General features: G+C 46.7%; 1 protein-coding gene across 1 annotated transcript in view; it reads left to right on the forward strand.

The window, feature by feature from the left end:
- The window catches only part of ENPEP (glutamyl aminopeptidase), a 299,623-nt gene that overhangs the window by 137,972 nt on the left and 139,656 nt on the right, over window positions 1-21,995 (forward strand). Inside the window, exon 6 of the mRNA XM_085635692.1 lies at window positions 13,684-13,797. Coding sequence (XP_085491818.1) covers window positions 13,684-13,797 — 114 coding nt within the window. The remainder of the gene's footprint in view (window positions 1-13,683; window positions 13,798-21,995) is intronic.

Here is a 21,995-nt window from a genome sequence, read left to right on the forward strand (position 1 = left end):
GCACTGAGAGACATCCATTTGGTTTGGTGCTGGTGGTACAATTATTGATCCAGGACTGATCTCTCTCAATGTCTTCCTGCTCAGAAGAGAGTTCAGCAGGTATGCCACAATGTGCACTTTGGCAGAAAATGAAGAGGGCTTGAAGCCTGTGATGGCAATAGACATCTTCTCTTTAGTGGCAGCTTTCTTGGCAGGAGCATGCATCTTGGTACCCTGTGCTTTGCTTCTTGTTGGTCAGCACAAATAGTAGCTCTTAGCAGAAAGGTCTCTGAGCTCTGGTGTCAACAATCCACAAGCCTCTCACTGCCACTTCAGCCTTGTCCATCTGCAGACAATACATTTTAAGAATTCTAGTCAATGCAATACGAGCCATCAAAACAATAACATACTATTGTGTATTCAAAGTGTTTTGTTAAACGGGGAACTTTTTTGACTAAAAAAACTGAAAAGCAACCTAGGAAATAAATATTTCGAGTCCTTCCAAATTCAATGGACCACTCTGGGAGCCAGAAGAGGAAGTCAAAGATTAATTGAAAATAGTAATGACCATGGTTTAAAGCACCCAATCCATGTGACAGAATATGTGGACAAAGATTCTAAATATTGTGTCACTCTGAGACCCATGGGACCCCTATGGGAACCAGAGGGAGACTGGTCAAATTCGATTAACTTAAGTTAAAGAATCTCTATAGGCCCAGGCCCAAAATCATGTGGCAAAACATTTGGAAAACAAATTCTAAAATAGGTCAAATAATAGCTGCCATTGCTCCAGTGCACATGGCACTCCTACTGTGTCAAAGGGTGGCTGGCAATAATTGAATAAATTAACTTTAAAAAATGATAATTATAGGTTACAGCCCAATACACCTTATCCGCAAGCACGATATATAACAATAAATATATATGAAAAAGGAAAAATAAGTAAACATAGCTGTGGGCTTCTAAATGCTCATAACATACAATGCTTCCAGCAGTTTTTAAATCTGACATAAAATGGTTAATAATTAACGATCAGATACACACACTGATTTCACAAAATGGTGGATTAAGATATGACTTGCAAGGCGGAAGGCATTCAGAAGAAAAACAAATAGTACATATGAGGCACAAACTGGTTTCGCACAATGGGGGATGAGTAAATGGCTTGGCAAAGCAGAATGTATGGATAACAATTACAAAACTTGGCTGCCTATGAGACATACACTAATTTCACAAAATTGTGGATGAACACATGGATTGGCGAAGCAGGAGGCATAGAGTACAAATACAAGATGGCAGACTATGAGTATGAAGGACACATCAGTTTTGCGAATTGGAGGAAAACCACATGGCAAGCATGGAGGACAAGGAAAAAATTGCTACTTTTCCTGGCTGGTATCCCTTCCTCCCTTTCTCCTCCACCGATAAAAACGATTGCACAAATGTATACAATAAGAATGCAAAACCTCACCCAAACTAAAAAGTAATAACAGCACAGTAACATTGAAACTGGTGAAACATTACTTAAAGTAAACTTTAAAAATGCCTCGAGGATCAAACCTGATTATCTCTCCTTACCATCATTGACCGTATTGTTTTCTATGACACTGTCCAATACTCCACTGCCTCTGGGATTGATTTGTGCTAAAGGAACACCACTTTCAAACACACGGAAGGTGGCTCAGGACATGGGAAGATGTTTGTCTACCTGAGCTTACACAGCTGAAGCCACCCCATCCAACCACCAACTGGCATGTGGGCAAAAAAATAACCTACATTTGGAATGAATTCAAGGACATCGATTGCCCCTCAAATATATATGCAACAATATGTAAAAGAATCATTCAAAAAGAACATCAATGATCTACAGTAGACCAGGGTCCAAAAAGTAAAACACCACCAATCTGGACAAACCACAAGAAAAAGGGGGAAATATATCCCCAGGCCTCCACCATCCCAAATTGTTCATTGGCCATGCACTGTTATCCTTTGAATGACATGGGCCTGCCTGCATTCCCTAGTCCAAACCATACTGCAACACAGAAACAAAATTTAAAGTCAAGAATCCAAATCCCAAAATGACTCAGGGCTCAACGAAGAAACAGGGAGGAACCTTCAAGACAGGATGCGGAAGTTGATACTGTCACTTCACTAGCCTCAGCCCTACTTGACTCAACAAAAAGAAAAGAAAACACTTAAAAAATGCAATTTGCGCTAAAAACGTTTCCTGAAAATTCTAATCGGGCAAAAATTCAACTTGAAACGAATTTTGAGTTGATGATAGGTGCTCTGCGTTAGGAAAAACAGCTGCTTGCATTTGGTAAACTCTACCAGAATTGGTCCTGTATTCCCGCAATAATTATTCACACAAACAAAATCTTCTTTACAGAATGTGGCATCACAGCGTAATATCGGGCATTACACATCACTTCTGCAATGTGAAATACCAGAATTTACGCAATGTTAAGCCATTGTCAAAGAAATTTTGCCCAGGCCAAAAAACACTCTACGTGGTCAAGTCATTGAAAGTGCTGGTTGCGCACTTTCCCTGTGAAACGTAGTATACACAAAGATGATGTTAATGCAATGAATTTTACTTGTTATTGATTTTGAAATATGTTTCCAATATGCCGAAAACTACATTGCATTCGCCATGGGAGATATCACATTGAGAAAAACGTGCAGTAGCCTTTCAAATGGTTTTTATAACAATAAATCTGATTTCGAAGATTCATTCTTAGGCTTTCCTACGGCCTATTGTAGCATTCAAGTAGTCCCTAGACGTTCTACGAAAATTCGGTATTTTCTGAATAGTTCCTAAAAGTTGATGGCTTTAACCTTTATGACTCTTCCATCTAAAGAGAATATTGTAGCTATTGTAGTTCAATGGCCTAGTCCAGAAGTCAACTAGCACAAACAGACTACTTTTTCATCGCCCGCATGGACTGCAGTGACTACATTGCCTTTTGGAGAAGTGGTGGTCAGGCTCGGTCAAAGGTAATGTTAGAAATTGAGATATTTGTGTTAGAAGGCGTGCTAGCTCTTTGCACCTGCATTGTTCTCATCACATAAAGGAGGGATATTAAGTTACTGAAAAATTTGAGTGCAACCGATTGTAATCCACAAACTGAGCACATTAAAAACAGTCCTTCTGGTTTTCCTCACTCACCCTTTGAGCATGCTTAGTTGTACTCATCCATGCCCTGCGCTCAGAAAACTATGCCAAAGTCTTCACAAATTCACAGCCATCTCTTCACTTTATACTCTCGCTAAATCTCACATACCATCAGCCATGCATAATTAAACATTACACAACCTCTTCCATATCCGACACACTCTTGGGCAAAGCACACATGTCCCACTGCATTACACCCCCAGTCAGACTCGAAACCCAGCTACATTCTGCATACACGCCAGTCAAATACTACACAAGCTTCAACAGTGGGTGCCCCAATCACTGCTCACACTCAGTTGTGCGTTGCACACTCCAAGCAAGGCAGTTCTAAAACTGACAAATCATTGTGCACATCTTCATTTCTAGGCTTTAGAATTTAATGAACAAAACCATTAGCACCTATTACAGATTTTCCACATTGCAATGGTACACCACATGCATAATTCAATAATTCCCTCGCCAGTTTCTGCATGCCTCATTATTTACAAGCAATTTACTGGCGATTTTCGCACAATAAATATCAGTTGGTTTGACCTGCCAATATTCACCTGAGGAAAAGTCTAAGGGGTTGGAAAACTGCGACCGACTCATAATTGTGACCCCCTGCAAAGAAGAGCTTGCACAGGCCCACAGTTAAACACGGTACTCCTAACTCATGACTGGGCGCTGTTTGCGGTCTGACCCTTTGAGTACGCCCATATCAGTATTCTACATTGTTGGAAAACCACTCCCACACTAGAAAGGGTGGTGGTGGTCTTCCGGACACACTGTGGTAGCTTGGCTCGAGTGGTCAGGAAACAGGCGCAGTGCTAAGCATACAATATACCCATACAAGAACCATGCGTGCATCCGTTCCAAAAACGACTCTACACCGTAAAAATTATGAAAATATTCTTCTTTATCTTTTTCTCTTAGTTGCTGATTGGAAAAATAAATAGGTCAATCACAATATACAAGTTTCAATTAGTGCAGGTCAAATAAATATTGGCTGTTTGATGAAATAAATAGGGGTGATCATAAATAACAGGGCATAAATACAAGTGCAATATATACAGACAATTAAATACTTTGAGGCAATAAATACTGTACCAATAAATATTGTACACCATCAAGTCCTGTGGACCTATAAATATAGTGCAGCAATAAATAGGTAAAAACTCAATAAATACAGTATCCCCAATAAATAATTAAAAGTATACAGCAACCCTCATATAATCAGATGACACTTCAATTCTTAAGGGCTGATATGGCCCAGGCACAGCTTGTAGGGTTGTGGAAGGCTTGAGGGGGGCTACTCCCTGGCTGGGACAAGGCTGAGGCCTAATCTGAGGTAGATCCAAGGGGGGTATACCAGTGCCCTGGCTTTCTCTCTCCACACAACCTCTCTAGGTTAGTCCCAGTTCACCCCAGGCACAGTCAGGTGGGTTTCAGCACCTCCCTAGCCCCTTAGAGCAGTCTCTCAGGTCTCCACAGGGCCTTAGGCGCCCTCTACTCCACTTACTGCCCTTTTTCTGATGTTCCGACGCCGCTGGAGTCGTGTCGACGCCGTGAGGCGGTTCCGGTTCGGTCTCGGCGGCCTCGGCACAATGTCAGTTCTTTGACGACGCCGGTAGGCGGTTCCGGTCCGATGTCGGTGGCCTCGGTTCGATCTCGACCTCCGATTCGACGGCGTCGGGCAGTCTCTTCACGATGTCGACTTCGGGCGGCTCCGGTCCGATGGCGCTCTCGGCTCCGATGACGTCGGCCGGCCTGGCCTCGATGTCGACTTCCGGCGACTCCGGGGTGCGATCCTCACCCCCGACCTCCGGTGCTCCTCCACACAGGTTCCGGGCGACTCCGGAGTGCGATCCTCACTCCCGACCTCCGGTGCTCCTCTACCTCGGTCTCCGACGACTCCGGAGGGCGGACTTCACTCCTCCGATGACGCCGCTCGCTCGACCTCGGTTCACTCCCTCCTCGACCTCTGGTACTCCTCACGCCCTCCGTCGGCGCCCTCTCACGACCTCAGGCGGCTCCGGGTACGACGTCTGCTACTTCAGTCAGCGCCGCTTCTCCACCTCGGGCTCCAGGTCTTCAGGCTACTCGACGCCGGACTCCAGGGAAACCAGTTCTCAGGTCAGAATCTTGCTGTTTTCTAGGTTCTAAGGCCTGTTCCTGCTGTCCAGGTCCTTAGGATAAGTTTCCTTTGTCTTCTTCCCACACAGGGCTATAGGCTGGGATCCATCAGTAGGGACAAGTATCAAGGGTGGGTTTATGGACCCCACTCCAGGCACAAGTTTCCACCCCTGCTGCTTCACTCCTTCCTCCTTCACTGTTGTGCTCCTCTCTCTTCACCAGTCAGGTGCCAACTGCCAGCTCCAACTGCCAACTGCCTCTCTTATCCTCCCAACATTCTAAACCGCCTCCAACTGTCACAGAGTTCTGGAATCTCCTGGAATGTTCTGGAAGGTGCTGGTAGGTTCCAGTGGATGCTGGTGATGTCACAGGTGGCCACCATTTTGTGCTCCAGGCCCTCAGACAGAAGTTTCAGGGGTAGCTAAAATGGCTCCCTGAATCTGTAGCAACACGAAAAAGTCTGGTGGTTCCCAAAAAGGAAAAATTCAAACAGGGTTTGAGGCAAAAGTGGGACAAAATAAATAATGATGAGGAGGGATCACCCAAAGGGCTGACAGGTCTAACACGCGTCCCCCCCAGCTGAAAGTGGGGAGAGCTACCCAACCCCTTGGGAGTTCTCATCACTAAGGCGGAAATACCTTGAGAGACCGTCTGCATTGGCGTGGTCCACTCCAGGCCGATGTTCCACCTGAAAGTCCATCCCCTGTAGGGAAATAGACCACCTCAACAACTTGGGATTCTCCCCCTTCATCTGCATCAGCCAGCGAAGGGGTCTGTGGTCGGTCTGAACCAGGAAGTGCGAGCCAAACAGGTATGGCCGCAACTTCTTCAGAGCCCATACCACTGCAAAGGCTTCACGCTCTATTGCACTCCACTTCTGTTCCCTGGGAAGTAGTCTCCGGGATAGGAAGACCACGGGTTGATCCAGACCCTCTTCGTTGAGTTGCGATAACACTGCCCCAATGCCATGTTCTGATGCATCTGTCTGGACAATGAACTTCTTGGAAAAGTCTGGGGCCCTTAAGACCGGGGCCTCGCACATGGCTTTCTTCAATTTCTCAAAGGCTTGCTGACAAGCCTCCGTCCAGACTACCCGTCGAGGTTGTTTCTTGGACGTGAGCTCCGTGAGAGGGGCTACGATGGTACCGTACCCCTTCACGAAGCGGCGATAGTATCCCGTGAGGCCCAAAAATGCTCGGACCTCAGTCTGTGTCTTGGGGGGTTCCCAGGCCATGATGGCCTCGATCTTCGCCTGGAGGGGTTGCACCGTTCCCCTACCCACCAAGTGTCCAAGGTACACTACCGACCCCTGCCCGATCTGGCACTTGCTGGCCTTGATCGTCAATCCAGCTTGTCTCAGGGCCTGGAGAACAGCTTGCAGGTGACGCAAGTGATCCTCCCAGCTGCTACTGAAGACGGCTATGTCATCCAGATAAGCAGCAGAGAAACTCTCCATCCCGGTGAGGATCTGGTTTACCAGGCGCTGAAACGTGGCAGGTGCGTTCTTGAGCCCAAAGGGCATCACACAGAACTGGTAGTGGCCATTGGGCGTGGAGAAGGCTGACCTTTCCCTTGCTCCATCAGTCAAAGAGATCTGCCAGTACCCAGAGGTAAGGTCAAAGGTACTTAGATATTGGGCAGCTCCCAGCCGGTCAATCAATTCATCCGCCCTAGGGATCGGATGTGCATCAGTCTTTGTCACTGAATTCAGTCCCCGGTAGTCCACACAGAACCTCAGTTCTGGTTGGGCACCCGGTGGTGCAGCTTTCGGTACTAACACCACCGGACTGGACCAGGGGCTGCTAGAAGGTTCAATCACTCCTAGCTCCAGCATCTTAGTGACTTCACTATGAATGCTGGCCTTCACCTTGTCTGACATCCGGTAGATCTTGGACTTCACAGGTGGGCTGTCTCCTGTGTCCACGTCATGGACGCACAGGTGAGTCCTACCCGGGACAAGGGAGAACAACGCAGAGTACTGCCCCAGGACCTGGCGACAGTCCTCCTGCTGTTCAGGAGTTAGAGATGGGGAGAGAATCACTCCCTCCACCGACCCATCCTTTTCTTGAGACGCAAACAGATCAGGGAGAGGCTCGCTTTCCACGTCCTCTCCTCCGTCAGTCACCATCATCAAGATGACTTCGGGCCTCTCGTGGTGGGGTTTGAGGCGGTTGGCATGCAGCACCCGCAGGGGCTGACGAGGGGTCTTCAGGTCCACCAAGTAGGTAGCCTTACCCTTCTTCTCCAACACTTCAAAGGGTCCTGACCAGCGATCCTGGAGGGCACTAAGCTCTCCGGGTTCGATCACCCACACCTTCTGGCCAGGCTCCAACTCCACCGGGTGAGCGTTGTGGTCATACCACGCCTTCATCACTGCTTGGCTGGCTTCCAAGTTGTCAGAAGCTTGCTTCCACAACTTAGCCATTTGGCTCCGGAAGGCCAGCATGTAGCTCACCACATCCTGGGGGAGCTTTCTGGGAGTTCTTTCCCAGCCGTCTCTCACCAGGTTAAGAGGTCCGCGTACAGGGTGCCCATACAGAAGCTCGAAGGGGCTGAAGCCCACTCCCTTCTGTGGCACTTCCCTGTAGGAAAAAAGTAAACAGGGTAAGAGGACGTCCCATTTCCTCCGCAGGCTTTCAGGCAGACTTCTGATCATGCCTTTCAAGGTTTTATTAAACCTCTCCACCAGACCATTGGTCTGGGGGTGGTAAGGAGTCGTGAACCGGTAGGTCACTCCACACTCCTTCCACATTGCCCGCATATATGCTGACATGAAGTTGGTCCCCCTGTCGGACACAACTTCCTTGGGAAAACCCACTCGGGTAAAGATTCCCATCAGGGCCCTAGCCACAACAGGTGCTGTTATGGTCCTCAGAGGTATTGCCTCTGGGTACCGTGTGGCATGATCCACCAGAACCAGGATAAACCTGTGACCAGCTGTAGTTGGTGGATCTAATGGACCCACAATGTCGATGCCCACCCTTTCAAAGGGGGTGCTAACGACAGGAAGTGGTTCCAGGGGAGCTTTCAGCTTCACCCCTGTTTTCCCACTGGCTTGGCAAGACACACATGTCCGGCAGTAGGTATCGGACGTCACTTTCATCTGAGGCCAATAAAAGTGTGGGACAAGACGGGCGAAGGTCTTGTCTTGCCCCAGGTGTCCTGCCAATGGTATCTCGTGAGCCAACTCCAGAAGGAAGGCTCGATAACGTTGAGGAACTACCAAGGCTCGTGACGATCCATGTAGGGGTGCCTTGGGTTCACTGTAGAGGAGGCCATCCTCCCAGTAAACACTGTAGTTCCCTTCAACGTTCCCTGCTGCCTGGGCTTCGGCCTGTCGCCTCAGCCCCTCAAGGGTAGGGCACTCCCTCTGGCCCTGGCAGAATTCCTCCCTGGACGGGCCTCCCTCCACGTGCCATTCGGCCGGGATGGGTAAGTCCTCCAGGTTGGTAACGTCCCCCTCCGCAGACTCCTGGCCCACCACCTCCGGTGGCCTATCCGTCCTACGGGGTGGAGACGCCGAGGCAGGCTCCTCCTGTCCTCGGTTCTTCCCTTGACTGGCAGCTGGCTGGGCCTTTGTTCCAGGCTCCAGCCGGAATGAACTCCCTCTTCGGGTAGTCGCGGACCTTGTGCTAACACAGGCCCAGTCAGGTGTACCCAGCATCTCGGTGTGAGTCCGGTATTCCACCTCCTTCCAAGCGTTGTGCTCCATGTCATTGCCCAGCAGACAATCGACTGGCACGGCAGGGCTTACGGCAACTCGAAGTGAACCTGCAACCCCCCCCCATTCAAAGGGAACCTCGGCCACTGGATAGTGACCTGTTCTGCCGTCAGCCATCGCGGCTGGGTGGAGTACATCGGGAATTACCTGCTCTGGAGACACCAGCTGGCTACGCACCATAGTCATACTGGCTCCTGTGTCTCTCAGAGCCTCCCCTCTTTGGCCGTTGATGGTGATCCACTGCCCATACTTTGCGGTATTTGCGGGCACCTGGATCTTAGGAACCATCTCCCGTTCTCCCAGGGACACTAAAGTGACACCCGCCCACTCCCTTCCCTTAGTTAAGGGCATCTCCTCCCCGAGCACTACACTAGCTACTCCGGGGGTCTTTCCTCCAGTGGGAGGGGGTGATCGTTTCTGACACTTCGGGTCTCCTTTATAGTGTCCAACGCCACCGCACTCGTAGCAATGGACAACCCTTGGCTGCTGACTCTGGCCAGGATTAGGGTTTCTGGGTGGGTTAGCCTTAGAGGTGAATCCTGTTCCCTTCCCTTGGAAGTTATTTTGGGGGCCTTTGGAGAACTCCTTTTTCTTTTCCCCTCCCTCTTTCTTCTGGGGGGCGCCCTGTCCGGCCTTTTGAGTATCCCCTCCAGTCCCCCTTGTGGACACCCGGGTACTGGCCCAAATGTCCGCCTCCTCAGCAAGCTTCCGGGGGCTGGTCAGCTTGCTATCCACCAGGTGTTGCCGCAGTTCAGGGAAACATTTCTCGAGTAGGTGTTCCTTCAGTACTAGGTCAAACAGCTCCTCGTAGTTCCTTACTTCACTGCCCTGAATCCAACCTTCCAGTGCCTTCTTTGCATAGTCCAGGAAGTCCACCCAATTCTGTGTGCCCAGTTTGTGACTACCCCTGAACTTCTGTCTGTACTTTTCAGGTGTTAGTCCAAACTTTCTGATGAGCGCCAGTTTCATGGTGGGGTAGTGGGTCTGCTCATCCTCTTCGAGGGCCAAGAAAGCATCCCTACCAGCTGGAGGCATGTACTTATACAATCCCCCTCCCCAGTACTTCACTGGAACCCCATGGGCCCTCAACGAGACCTCATAGGCTGCTAGCCACTTGGCGATGTCGTCACCCGCCCCATAGCTAGCTACTATGTCCTTTGGCAGGTAAGGTTTGGGTTCCCTGGTGGACTCTTGGATTTGGCTGCCACCATTAGGAACAGTTGGTGCTCCAATTCTTAGGATCTGAAGCTCTATCTCTTTCAGTCTTATCTCATGAGCCATCCTCTCTTTCTCCGTCTCATGAGCCAACCTCTGTTCCTCCTTCTCCTTCTCCAGCTTTGCTAAATCCCATGTGAGCTGTCTTTTCTCTCTCCGATCTGCTAACTCCACGCTGGATAAGCCCCCGCTAGAGACAGTGCTGCCCTTCCTAGAAAGTGTCCTGGGCCCTGCTGACAGGTTCCCCACCTCAGGTTGGTACATCTCAGCCCCCTCGGGGTCAGGCTCTCCATCCCTGTCTTCCTCCTCAGCCTTGCTTTCTCGGCGTGCCTCCCCCCAAGCCCTTAAGCTGGTTTGGAGTGCACCCTTCTTTGCTCCTGGGGGACAGTACACCCCCTCCCGCTGGCAAAACTCCCTGAGTTGGGCCACAGTGTACGTTTCTAGATTTTCTAGTACAAACTCCATCTTGCCCACTCAGGTTAGAGGACAGGTTTTGTGCAGTAACAATGCAGGGGGGTACCTTTAATAATACCTCCTCCCACCACCAGAGTAAATTTGGAAAAAACAAAAACCCACAATTAGGAAGGCCGCTGTGAGAAAACTCCCGGTGTAGGCCTATGGACTACCCACAGTTATTGTTGAGTATATGTAGGCACAGCTCTATCCCACCGCTGAACACCAATTTATGTTGGAAAACCACTCCCACACTAGAAAGGGTGGTGGTGGTCTTCCGGACACACTGTGGTAGCTTGGCTCGAGTGGTCAGGAAACAGGCGCAGTGCTAAGCATACAATATACCCATACAAGAACCATGCGTGCATCCGTTCCAAAAACGACTCTACACCGTAAAAATTATGAAAATATTCTTCTTTATCTTTTTCTCTTAGTTGCTGATTGGAAAAATAAATAGGTCAATCACAATATACAAGTTTCAATTAGTGCAGGTCAAATAAATATTGGCTGTTTGATGAAATAAATAGGGGTGATCATAAATAACAGGGCATAAATACAAGTGCAATATATACAGACAATTAAATACTTTGAGGCAATAAATACTGTACCAATAAATATTGTACACCATCAAGTCCTGTGGACCTATGAATATAGTGCAGCAATAAATAGGTAAAAACTCAATAAATACAGTATCCCCAATAAATAATTAAAAGTATACAGCAACCCTCATATAATCAGATGACACTTCAATTCTTAAGGGCTGATATGGCCCAGGCACAGCTTGTAGGGTTGTGGAAGGCTTGAGGGGGGCTACTCCCTGGCTGGGACAAGGCTGAGGCCTAATCTGAGGTAGATCCAAGGGGGGTATACCAGTGCCCTGGCTTTCTCTCTCCACACAACCTCTCTAGGTTAGTCCCAGTTCACCCCAGGCACAGTCAGGTGGGTTTCAGCACCTCCCTAGCCCCTTAGAGCAGTCTCTCAGGTCTCCACAGGGCCTTAGGCGCCCTCTACTCCACTTACTGCCCTTTTTCTGATGTTCCGACGCCGCTGGAGTCGTGTCGACGACGTGAGGCGGTTCCGGTTCGGTCTCGGCGGCCTCGGCACAATGTCAGTTCCTTGACGACGCCGGTAGGCGGTTCCGGTCCGATGTCGGTGGCCTCGGTTCGATCTCGACCTCCGATTCGACGGCGTCGGGCAGTCTCTTCACGATGTCGACTTCGGGCGGCTCCGGTCCGATGGCGCTCTCGGCTCCGATGACGTCGGCCGGCCTGGCCTCGATGTCGACTTCCGGCGACTCCGGGGTGCGATCCTCACCCCCGACCTCCGGTGCTCCTCCACACAGGTTCCGGGCGACTCCGGAGTGCGATCCTCACTCCCGACCTCCGGTGCTCCTCTACCTCGGTCTCCGACGACTCCGGAGGGCGGACTTCACTCCTCCGATGACGCCGCTCGCTCGACCTCGGTTCACTCCCTCCTCGACCTCTGGTACTCCTCACGACCTCCGTCGGCGCCCTCTCACGACCTCAGGCGGCTCCGGGTACGACGTCTGCTACTTCAGTCAGCGCCGCTTCTCCACCTCGGGCTCCAGGTCTTCAGGCTACTCGACGCCGGACTCCAGGGAAACCAGTTCTCAGGTCAGAATCTTGCTGTTTTCTAGGTTCTAAGGCCTGTTCCTGCTGTCCAGGTCCTTAGGATAAGTTTCCTTTGTCTTCTTCCCACACAGGGCTATAGGCTGGGATCCATCAGTAGGGACAAGTATCAAGGGTGGGTTTATGGACCCCACTCCAGGCACAAGTTTCCACCCCTGCTGCTTCACTCCTTCCTCCTTCACTGTTGTGCTCCTCTCTCTTCACCAGTCAGGTGCCAACTGCCAGCTCCAACTGCCAACTGCCTCTCTTATCCTCCCAACATTCTAAACCGCCTCCAACTGTCACAGAGTTCTGGAATCTCCTGGAATGTTCTGGAAGGTGCTGGTAGGTTCCAGTGGATGCTGGTGATGTCACAGGTGGCCACCATTTTGTGCTCCAGGCCCTCAGACAGAAGTTTCAGGGGTAGCTAAAATGGCTCCCTGAATCTGTAGCAACACGAAAAAGTCTGGTGGTTCCCAAAAAGGAAAAATTCAAACAGGGTTTGAGGCAAAAGTGGGACAAAATAAATAATGATGAGGAGGGATCACCCAAAGGGCTGACAGGTCTAACATACATGTTAAGAAATGTATACCTTTGACTATGGCCAAAGATCCACCACAGCCGCTAAGAGCATTTTGGAAACTTGATCAAGACCTTTTCTGGCCGGAATTTGAAAGTTTGGGAATTAGGGACACAATCAATGGATGGTGACAGTAATATTTTCAGGTTCACTTTCCTGAATTCTGTGAGTGGAGGGACTACAGGTAACCTGTAGAGACCAAAGTTAATCATAGACGTCTACTACGTTTTCTATAATGGAATATAAGCAATAGTCACTGGTATCTTTCGCAACAATCTCTTTCGTTTGTTGGAGTTTCTAAACTGCTGCATTGCTTTCAGTGTATCACACACTACTCTGATGGGGTGAGACCGCATTGAGGAGCAGATATGTTGGTAAAGAACTGAAGGAATCAAACGATTTAGCATGGCCAAAGCCCACTCTGGAGTGGACAATGAATAGAGATTGCGGCTGCAATGTCTGTGGAGTTCCCTTTATAAAATATGGTCCTGTAGGAAAATGTAATTTTATGGGACAGCTTCAATTTCCAATGCAGCTAACATTACAAATTGCTGGTGGTTCTGTTTTTGAGCCACAGAACTTTCGAAACTTCGAGGTGGCTGGTACGGACTGATGCCCGAGGGGATTATTGCAGTTTTGGAACATTGAAAAAGGAGGCACTTTTGAACAAATCTGAAATTGTGCTATTTGGGCTTATGTGTGTGTTCACTGATAATGCTGCGACAAGACTGGTCTAAGCACCAATCTGACTTTCTGTGAATAATGTTGGGTTCTTTTTTGGGCAACAAATGCTTATTTGTTTTCCTTTTGCCTTCAGTGGTTTGGGAATATTGTGACTATGGACTGGTGGGATGACCTCTGGTTGAATGAAGGATTTGCCAGTTACTTTGAATACAAGGGAATAGATGCGGCTGAACCAGACTGGGAAATGGTAAGCATTTGTGTAAACGCATGTGTTGTTCTTGTCTTTTGTGTGGCATACTTCAGAATACTGTATGACTGAAAACATAAACATAGACAGTGAGTCAATTTATTAGTACTTAATGTCGGAGCCAACATTGAAGGTGTAATACTGTAATTATATCTTCTTATATGATATATATTGTTATATTATTTAAAATACATTTTATATACATATCTAAAAATATAGATATATTTTTTAAAGTATTTATTGCACTGCTGCATAGATTTGATTTATGTGCACTTTCTCAATTATATTTTTTTTAAAGTTTGAAATGCTTTATTGAAAAAAAGTATAGTGAACAACAAAATACAGATCATATAAAGAACATTGTCCATATAGAATCAAAAAGAGAAAAAACAGAGGATCATCATGTGTTAACATAAGAAACCTGAAGGAAGATTAAAAAGCTTTTGTAAAAAATTTTAAAGGCAACCAGGAAGAAAAGGGGGAAAGAGGAGAAAAAAGGAGGAGAAGGGAAGGAAGGGAAAGGAGAGAGAAAAAGGTAAATATGAGGCGTTAGGAGAAGAATAGATAACGAGATCAGACAAAGACTAGGTAGAATAGAAACAGCAAGAAAGCCAAGGGTAGGGAATAGTTGAAAGGCAGGAAAGACAAATGCAAATGTAAAAGATACAAGAAGGGTAAAAGGAGAAGAAGAAGAAGAAGGACAGAGAACGAGTCACTTATGGGGGTTTAAAATTCTCAGAGGATAAAGGAGAGATAGATTTCAGAGCCATGCGGTCAAGATATGTTGTGAGAGGCAACCAGAATAAATCTCTATTGAGGGTAGGAGTGGAGGCAGCGGCAAAACGGACATCGAGCCTATGATAATGACAGAGAGAATTCCACCAACATTGTATAGAGAGCTTAGAGAGATCCTTCCAGTTAGAAGAAATGTGTTGAAAAGCCAGAGCCAACATAAGATCTAATAGACCAGAGGAGTGAGAAGAAATATCGAGAATGTCAGAAATACTACCTAAAAAAAGAAGAGGGATAGAGTATGGAATAGAGATAGAAAATAGACGAGAGACATAAGACCACACCTGATCCCAAAGTTCGAGAACGGAAGGGCACAGAAAAAGTAGATGAAAAAGATCAGCATTAGGGGCAGAACAGGTCCAACAGGTAGAGTCCTTATCAGGAGAAAAGCGAGAAATAGAAACAGGAAAGAGATAGAGTCTGTGATATAGAAAGAACATAGATTGAGTTAGTGAAGCGGAACGGGAAATTTTTAAAGACCTGGCCCAAACTTTGTCCCAAACAGCTATAGGCCAATCACAGCCCAGATCCAGCTCCCAAGCAAGTTCCAATTTAGATTTCGGGCGGGTCGGATTGGGGGAGGAGAAGAATTTATAAATAAGAGAGGCTTTAGGGAGAGTAGACAAGATCTGAAGAAGTGAGGAATGAGATACGGGAGAGGATGACAAGGGAAGTGAATAATAAACATCAAGTATGATGGCCATGAGGACAGTGAATCTGCGGAAAAAAGACTGGGGGCATTGAAACATAAGTCGGAATCGAGGAAAAGAACATGGAAGAAGACCATCGAAAAGTTGGTTGACCCACATCAGACCCTTTGATCTCCACACAGTCCAACAAATAGGACGATTATTGAGGAGAATAAGCGAATTGTACCAGATAGGGGAGGTCAAAAAGGATTCACGAGAAACCGAATCAGGACGGACCAGAGCATGTAAAAGAGAGGAAGTGTGCTTGAACAGGGGTAGAGGAGTGGTTAAGTTCTTAGCAGAGAAGTGTACAATTTCAGATAGAGAGAAAGGAGAGAGGAGTGAGCGTTCAATAGAGAGCCAAAGAGGAGCAAGAGGAGAGGGTGCGAGAACAAGCCAATTAGAAGCCTGACGGAGAGAAAAAGATTTATGATAGAGACGGAAATCCGGAAAATTGACTCCGCCATTGGATTTCGGTTTACGAAGAGCAACTAGAGCAACTCTCGATTTTTTATGATTCCATAGAAACTTAGAGAGACAGGAATCGATGCGTTTGAAATAGATATCAGGGATATGAATGGGGAGCATGGAAAAGATGTATATAAGAATAGGAGATATCATCATTTTGATCAAATCCAGCCGACCCCACCATGAGAGAAAGAGAGGATTCCAAGAAGAGAACAACTTCTCAATACGGGATAATACAGCAGACATGTTCAACCGAATAGATGAAGAGATGGAGCTAGAGAACCAAATACCAAGGTACTTAATTTTAGAGGAATTCCATGCAAAGCCAGTGGTCGAAAACTGATGAGGGAGACAAAATTTGGTGAGAGGAAGGATCTCAGTTTTATCAGAGTTAATCTTGTAACCAGAAACTTGGGAAAAGGAGTTAAACTCAAGCAGTAAGGCCGGAATGGATTGGTCAGGGTCAGAAATAAACAAAAGAATGTCATCTGCATACGCAGAGAGTTTCAAATGAGTCTTGTCATAAGGGAAGCCAAAAATAGGAATGTTATTTCTAATAGACGTAAGGAATGGCTCTAAGGCTAGAACAAAAAGTAGAGGGGACAAAGGGCAACCCTGACGGACGCCGCGCTGTAAGGGAAAGTAGGGGGATAGTTGACCATTAACTAAAACAGACGCCTTAGGGGCAGAATAAAGTAAAGAAACAAGAGAAATAAAATTAGGGCCAAAACCGTGCCAGCGCAAGGAGGCAAACAGAAAGGACCAATCTACTCTATCAAAAGCTTTCTCAGCATCAACCGAGATGGCGGCTAAAGAGATGTTGAGAGAAGGTACTTTATTTAGAACATTGAGGAAAAGGCGGGAATTATCCGAGGTAAGCCTGCCCTTTACAAAACCACACTGTTCCTTACCTATGAGATGCGGGAGGAGAGGGTCCAAGCGCAGGGCAAGAAGTTTAGCAAATAATTTATAGTCTACATTAACAAGGGATATTGGGCGGTAATTTTTACAGAATTGGGGGTCGCGACCCTCTTTAGGTATAAGGCAGATCGTAGCCTCGTGAAAAGTACCGGCAGCTGTGCCAGAGGTAAAGAAGGATTGGAAGAGGGAGAGAAGTTTAGGAAGCAGAAGATCTGAAAAATGCAGATAAAATTCCACAGAGAAACCATCCGGACCCGGAGATTTACCTTTAGTTAGAGACGTTAAGGCGCCATCCAGCTCGATAATAGAGAGATCAAGTTCAAGAGCAGGGAAGTTAAGATGAGAAGTGGAGGGGGCAGGAATTTTATCTAAGTAGGATTGAATAAGAGAAGCCGAGGGGGGGATTCAGGAGTATAAAGAGATTGGTAGAAACCTTGAAATTGGGTGAGTATATCCTGCTCCTTATGCAAGAGAAGATTATCGGTGGAATAAATCGAATCAATCGAGTTACGCTCCTTGCGAGACTTAAGGTAGTTGGCCAAGAGTTTACCTGATTTGTTGCGACCTCCGTAGTAGCGGGCACTGCTCCGAAGTAATATTGAAGAAGCATTATCAGTAGTGGTTTTGTTAAAATCAAGTTTGGCGCGTATAAGGTCTGGTAAAACCGTTTTAGTAGAAGAAGTGTAGAATTTATGCTCCAGGGATTTAATATGGGAGAGAAGGTCTTTCTGTTTCTTAAGGTAACACTTCTTTTTCTTTGAGACAAAATCAATCACAAAACCGCGAGCGGTAGCTTTAAAAGAGTCCCAAATAACATGAGGGGCTAAAGAGGGATCAGAATTAAGTAGAAAAAATTCCGTAGCAAAAGAAAGAAAAGAAGAGGAAAAGAGGGGGTCCAGGAGAAGAGAGTTATTGAAACGCCAACGAGAAGATTTGGGATGAGGAGGGAGAAGATCAAGAACTGTGACAATGGGAGCATGGTCTGAGATAACTATCGGCTCTATAGACGAGGATAGAAGATTTTGAGAAAGAGACTGAGAAAGGAAGATGTAGTCAATCCGAGAGAAAGAGGCATGAGGAGGTGAAAAGAAGGAATAGTCCAGAGAGTCAGGATGGGACAGTCTCCATGAGTCAAGAAGGTGAGATTTAGAAATAGTGTCAAGGAATTGCGTATGTGATTTGTGGGGGGTAAAGCGGGCAGAGGATTTGCGATCAAGAAACGGATCAACAATTTGATTACAATCCCCCCCCAAAATGAACAGGGAGTCACTGTATTGAAAACATTTAGAAGTTATTAGAGGCCAAAAATTACAATCGGGATGAGTGGGACCATAAACATTAAAAACAGTCAAGGATACAGAATTGATTAACAGCTTAACTAAGACCCAACGGCCATCAGTATCATTCTCTTGAGAAAGAACTTTACATTTGAGTTTCTTGTGACACAAAATGGCCACACCATTCTTTTTATTAGATGTAGGAGAGAATAAAACCGTTCCCACCCAGCCTCTCTTTAGTTTAAGAGACTCCGCCTCAGAAAGATGAGTTTCCTGTAAAAGAACTAAATCAGGAGTATAAGAGGCTAGATGGGAAAGCACTCTCTGTCGTTTAATAGGGCTAACGAAACCTTTCACATTCCATGAAATAACTTTGAATTAAAAAACAATAAAATGTGCAAGGAACACAGAAAAGGCATAAAACCAAGAACGCCATAAAGGACAACCACAAATGAATGAGAGAAAAGAGCAAGACAAAAGAAAGTCAGGAGATACAGTAAGAGAAGAAAAAAGAAAAAGGAAGGAGGGGAAGAGGGAAGAAAAAAGAAGTAGAAGAAGAGACAGTACATATCCAAAACGGATGACTGAGGAAAACATACCTGAAGGGGAAAGGGAGATGACAAGATGACGATGGGGTATGGGAGGATTCGACAAGAACGGCCTCCTAAGCCGGAGAGCAACACACCGCACCAGGACGGGATATGAGGAAGACGAATCGTATGAGACGGAGAGGAATACAAAAGGGTTTATCGAATAATCTAAGGGTGGGAAAAAGAAACGTGTTATACAAAAGTCATGTTAAGATAAACAGCACAAAAGCAGACATTATATGTAAAACAGAAACCCAGACAACAACCACTATATAGTCACATCAAGCAGGAGAAGAATCAAACCAAGGAGAGAACATTTCAGCAAAAACCTGCAAGGAGAGAAACAAAACAGATAAATAATCAACCAGTAGTAGGATTGGATGTATCCATGCCAGCATTGGTCTGAATGTGAATAAAGTTCTTGAGTTCAGCTGGATCTTGGAAAGTCCAGGTGTTGTTTTGATGGGTTACTTTGAAGGTACAGGGGTGAAAGAGACCATATCTGGCTCCAATAGAGCGCAGAGGAGCACGAAGAGACAAGAATTCCTTTCTTCTGGCAGCAGTGACATTAGAGACATCTTGAGAGAGAAAAACTCTCTGACCCAACCAGGACACTTGGCGCTTCGCTCGAGCTGTAGAGAGGACCAGAAGGAGATCAGTAAACTTGAGGAAGAGGATGATGACCCCTCGCGGTTTGGTTGAGGAGGAGGAGCGAGGACCAAGTCTATGGGCTCGTTGGATACTGAGAGAGGTAGTAGCGGGAAGGTCCAGGAGTTTCAGAAGGAAAGAGGAGAAAAACGTAACAGGATCATCTCCTTCCAAGGATTCCGGCAGGCCATAAACGCGTAGGTTGTTCCTCCTATTCCTGTTTTCCAAATCTTCAGTGTGCTGTTGAAGGGCGAGAAGAGACTTTTCCAGAGAGGAGATGCGTTGAGAGTTTGACTGAATCTCTGTAACCTGCTGCTCCACAGAAGAAACACGAGCTTCCATAGTCGACCATTTAGCCTCAAAAAGCTGCATCTTAGTATTAGTCTCCTCCACGAACGGGCGCAAAGCGCGAATCTCCTCAAGTATCAACTCCATAGATATAGGGGATGGAGATGACTCAGATGGAGGAGGAGAGGAGTCCTGCTTCAAGCGCTTAGGTAAGGAGGCAGAAGGAGAAGATTTGCTGGAGGTAGGTTGTGATGGAGAAGAACGGTGGAGGATATTGTCGCCATTTGATCTGTGGGAGGAGGATGAGAAGAATGACCTGCCGTTGAGGAAGAGGCAGAGGAAGGTGGAGTCTTCGAGGGCACAAAGACAAACTTTGGGTTGCGTAGCTTGCCCATAGAAGCCTGAACGTGCCAGTGACAGGGAGGCAAAGGGGCAATCCAACACAACGACCTGCACTCAAGAAGCAAAGAATGTCAATATGTCCAGTCTGAAAAACCCAGCGGTCAGCAGGAGCAGTGAAGGACACCAGCAAAAATCATGAAGAAACTCCGGACCCAGAGGTAATGTAAACAGGAGTTAAAGAGTGTTTCCAGTAATAACAAGGAGATCACCAGTGGGCGCGAAAGCCATGCGCGCTAAGACTTGGTGAACAAAATTGCAACAAAAAACCAGCACGAAGACGCAATAAGGATGGTATGAGTCTTACGCCTTGAGATTGAAGTAAGTTATCAAGGAAGAGCACAGCGCATGTGGTAGCCTGCGAGGGGAGCATGAAGGCAGAGGTCACTCAGGAGGCAGCGTCGACATGAGGAGTAATTTGCAAACATAGCGCACTGGTAGGGCGCAAAACACTTAGTTGCTAAGAATAAAGTCCAGTGTCTGGAGGAAGAACAGGAAAAGCATATCTGCAGTCACCTCAGCGTCGCGCACACATCGCACATATTACAAAATGGCGGTCGCGCTGAGGGACTTACATCGAGAGGCAGAAATGGACGAAAAACTGCAGGAAAACAAAGTCTGGCAGTCACATCTTCAGCACGAAGTCATCCGCTTACAGGAGCCACAAGAAATCCGCCGAAATGGTCGCGGATAGCGGCGAAGAGATGAAAAGTCCGCCGCGGCGCGGGAGAGCTCCGGTCTCAGGCGGCCATCTTGTTCGGCGTCCAAGCCACGCCCCCTTCTCAATTATATTTAATTTTGCAATTTATTGTAGGTTGTCGAAATGTGAACCAGTCTTACGGAAAATTGATGCCTTTCACTTTTTTCTGAAAGCTTTTGTTCTGACTGTTTCCAAGAGCTGGCTGGTCACCATTTAGGATGCACAAAAGAACTATTTTGTGCACCTGCTTCCAGCCATGGGGCACAAAACATGAATTTGCTAGATTGTAAACTGCCCTTTCCTTTCTTAGGGTCACCTGCGGGTGTTAAATGTCACATATTAGAGAGAATGGGTGAAGCATTTCTTGTGTATTTTGAGCCCAAAGAATGAGGACAGCAATCTCTTAGCTGCAACTGAACCCTCTGTTTCACTCTCAGAACTTCTAAAATGTAGTGAGACCATTTTGATAGGTGAAGGTCGCAAAGCAATTTTGACTTCTGCAACTGGGAAGGCACCAGGTCCGAATGGGGTCCCAGCAGAGTTTTATAAACATAACCTTGACATCTGGCCCCTGTTGCTAAGAAACGTTTTTTAGAACAGTTGTTAAAAAAGGAGCTATAGAGACCTGGAGGGAATCTATCACTGTTCCCATTTTTATGAAAGGTGATAGAAACTCGAGCTTGGGGACCACCGAACAAGCTCTGAACCTAACTTTGATTTTAGGTAAATATGCTAAGGTCAGGAGAGGGGCCATACATATGGCCTTCATGGATCTCTCCTAGGTCTTTGACTTGGTGGACAGGGACATTTTATGGGGAATCTTGGATCATGCAAGGATTGACCCTGCATTAGTTCATGTTTTAAAAACTTTACATCAAGATACCCATATGAGGGTCCGTTATACGCAACAAGAAGTCTATACGTCCTCTATTCAAGTCAAGCGTGGAGTCAGACAGGGCTGTATTTTGACCCCTTTTTATTTTTAGCCTATATAAATACCTTGGAGACCTTTTTAATTTCTTGCACCTGTGACGTCCCCAAAATTGGTACCCGCTTAGTCCCTGTACTATTGTACGCTGACAACGCAGTTTTGTTTGCAAATGGGGCGCAAATACTTTTACATAGTCTTAATCATTTTATGCAAGATCTGAAGCTGAAGGTAAAGAAATTTTATGTTATGACCTGTGGCCCAAAGAATACTTGGTCAAAAAACCTTTTATAGCGGGGACTGAGGTTCAAAAAAAAAAAAGCTTTTAGTTATCGAGGTCTGATGTTTAATGAGAACATGAACTGGGAAAGGTTATTAATTCAGGGCAGACAGGGGATAGAGGCAGCTTCCGAACACATTTTCAGTTTTGCAAAGAAGTTAGGACAAAAACCCCTCCTAGAAATGATTGTGCTTTATAACAGTAAAGCTCTTTGCACA

Source organism: Triturus cristatus, chromosome 2_1 (genome assembly GCF_964204655.1).
Source record: "Triturus cristatus chromosome 2_1, aTriCri1.1, whole genome shotgun sequence".
Lineage (NCBI taxonomy): Eukaryota > Metazoa > Chordata > Amphibia > Caudata > Salamandridae > Triturus > Triturus cristatus.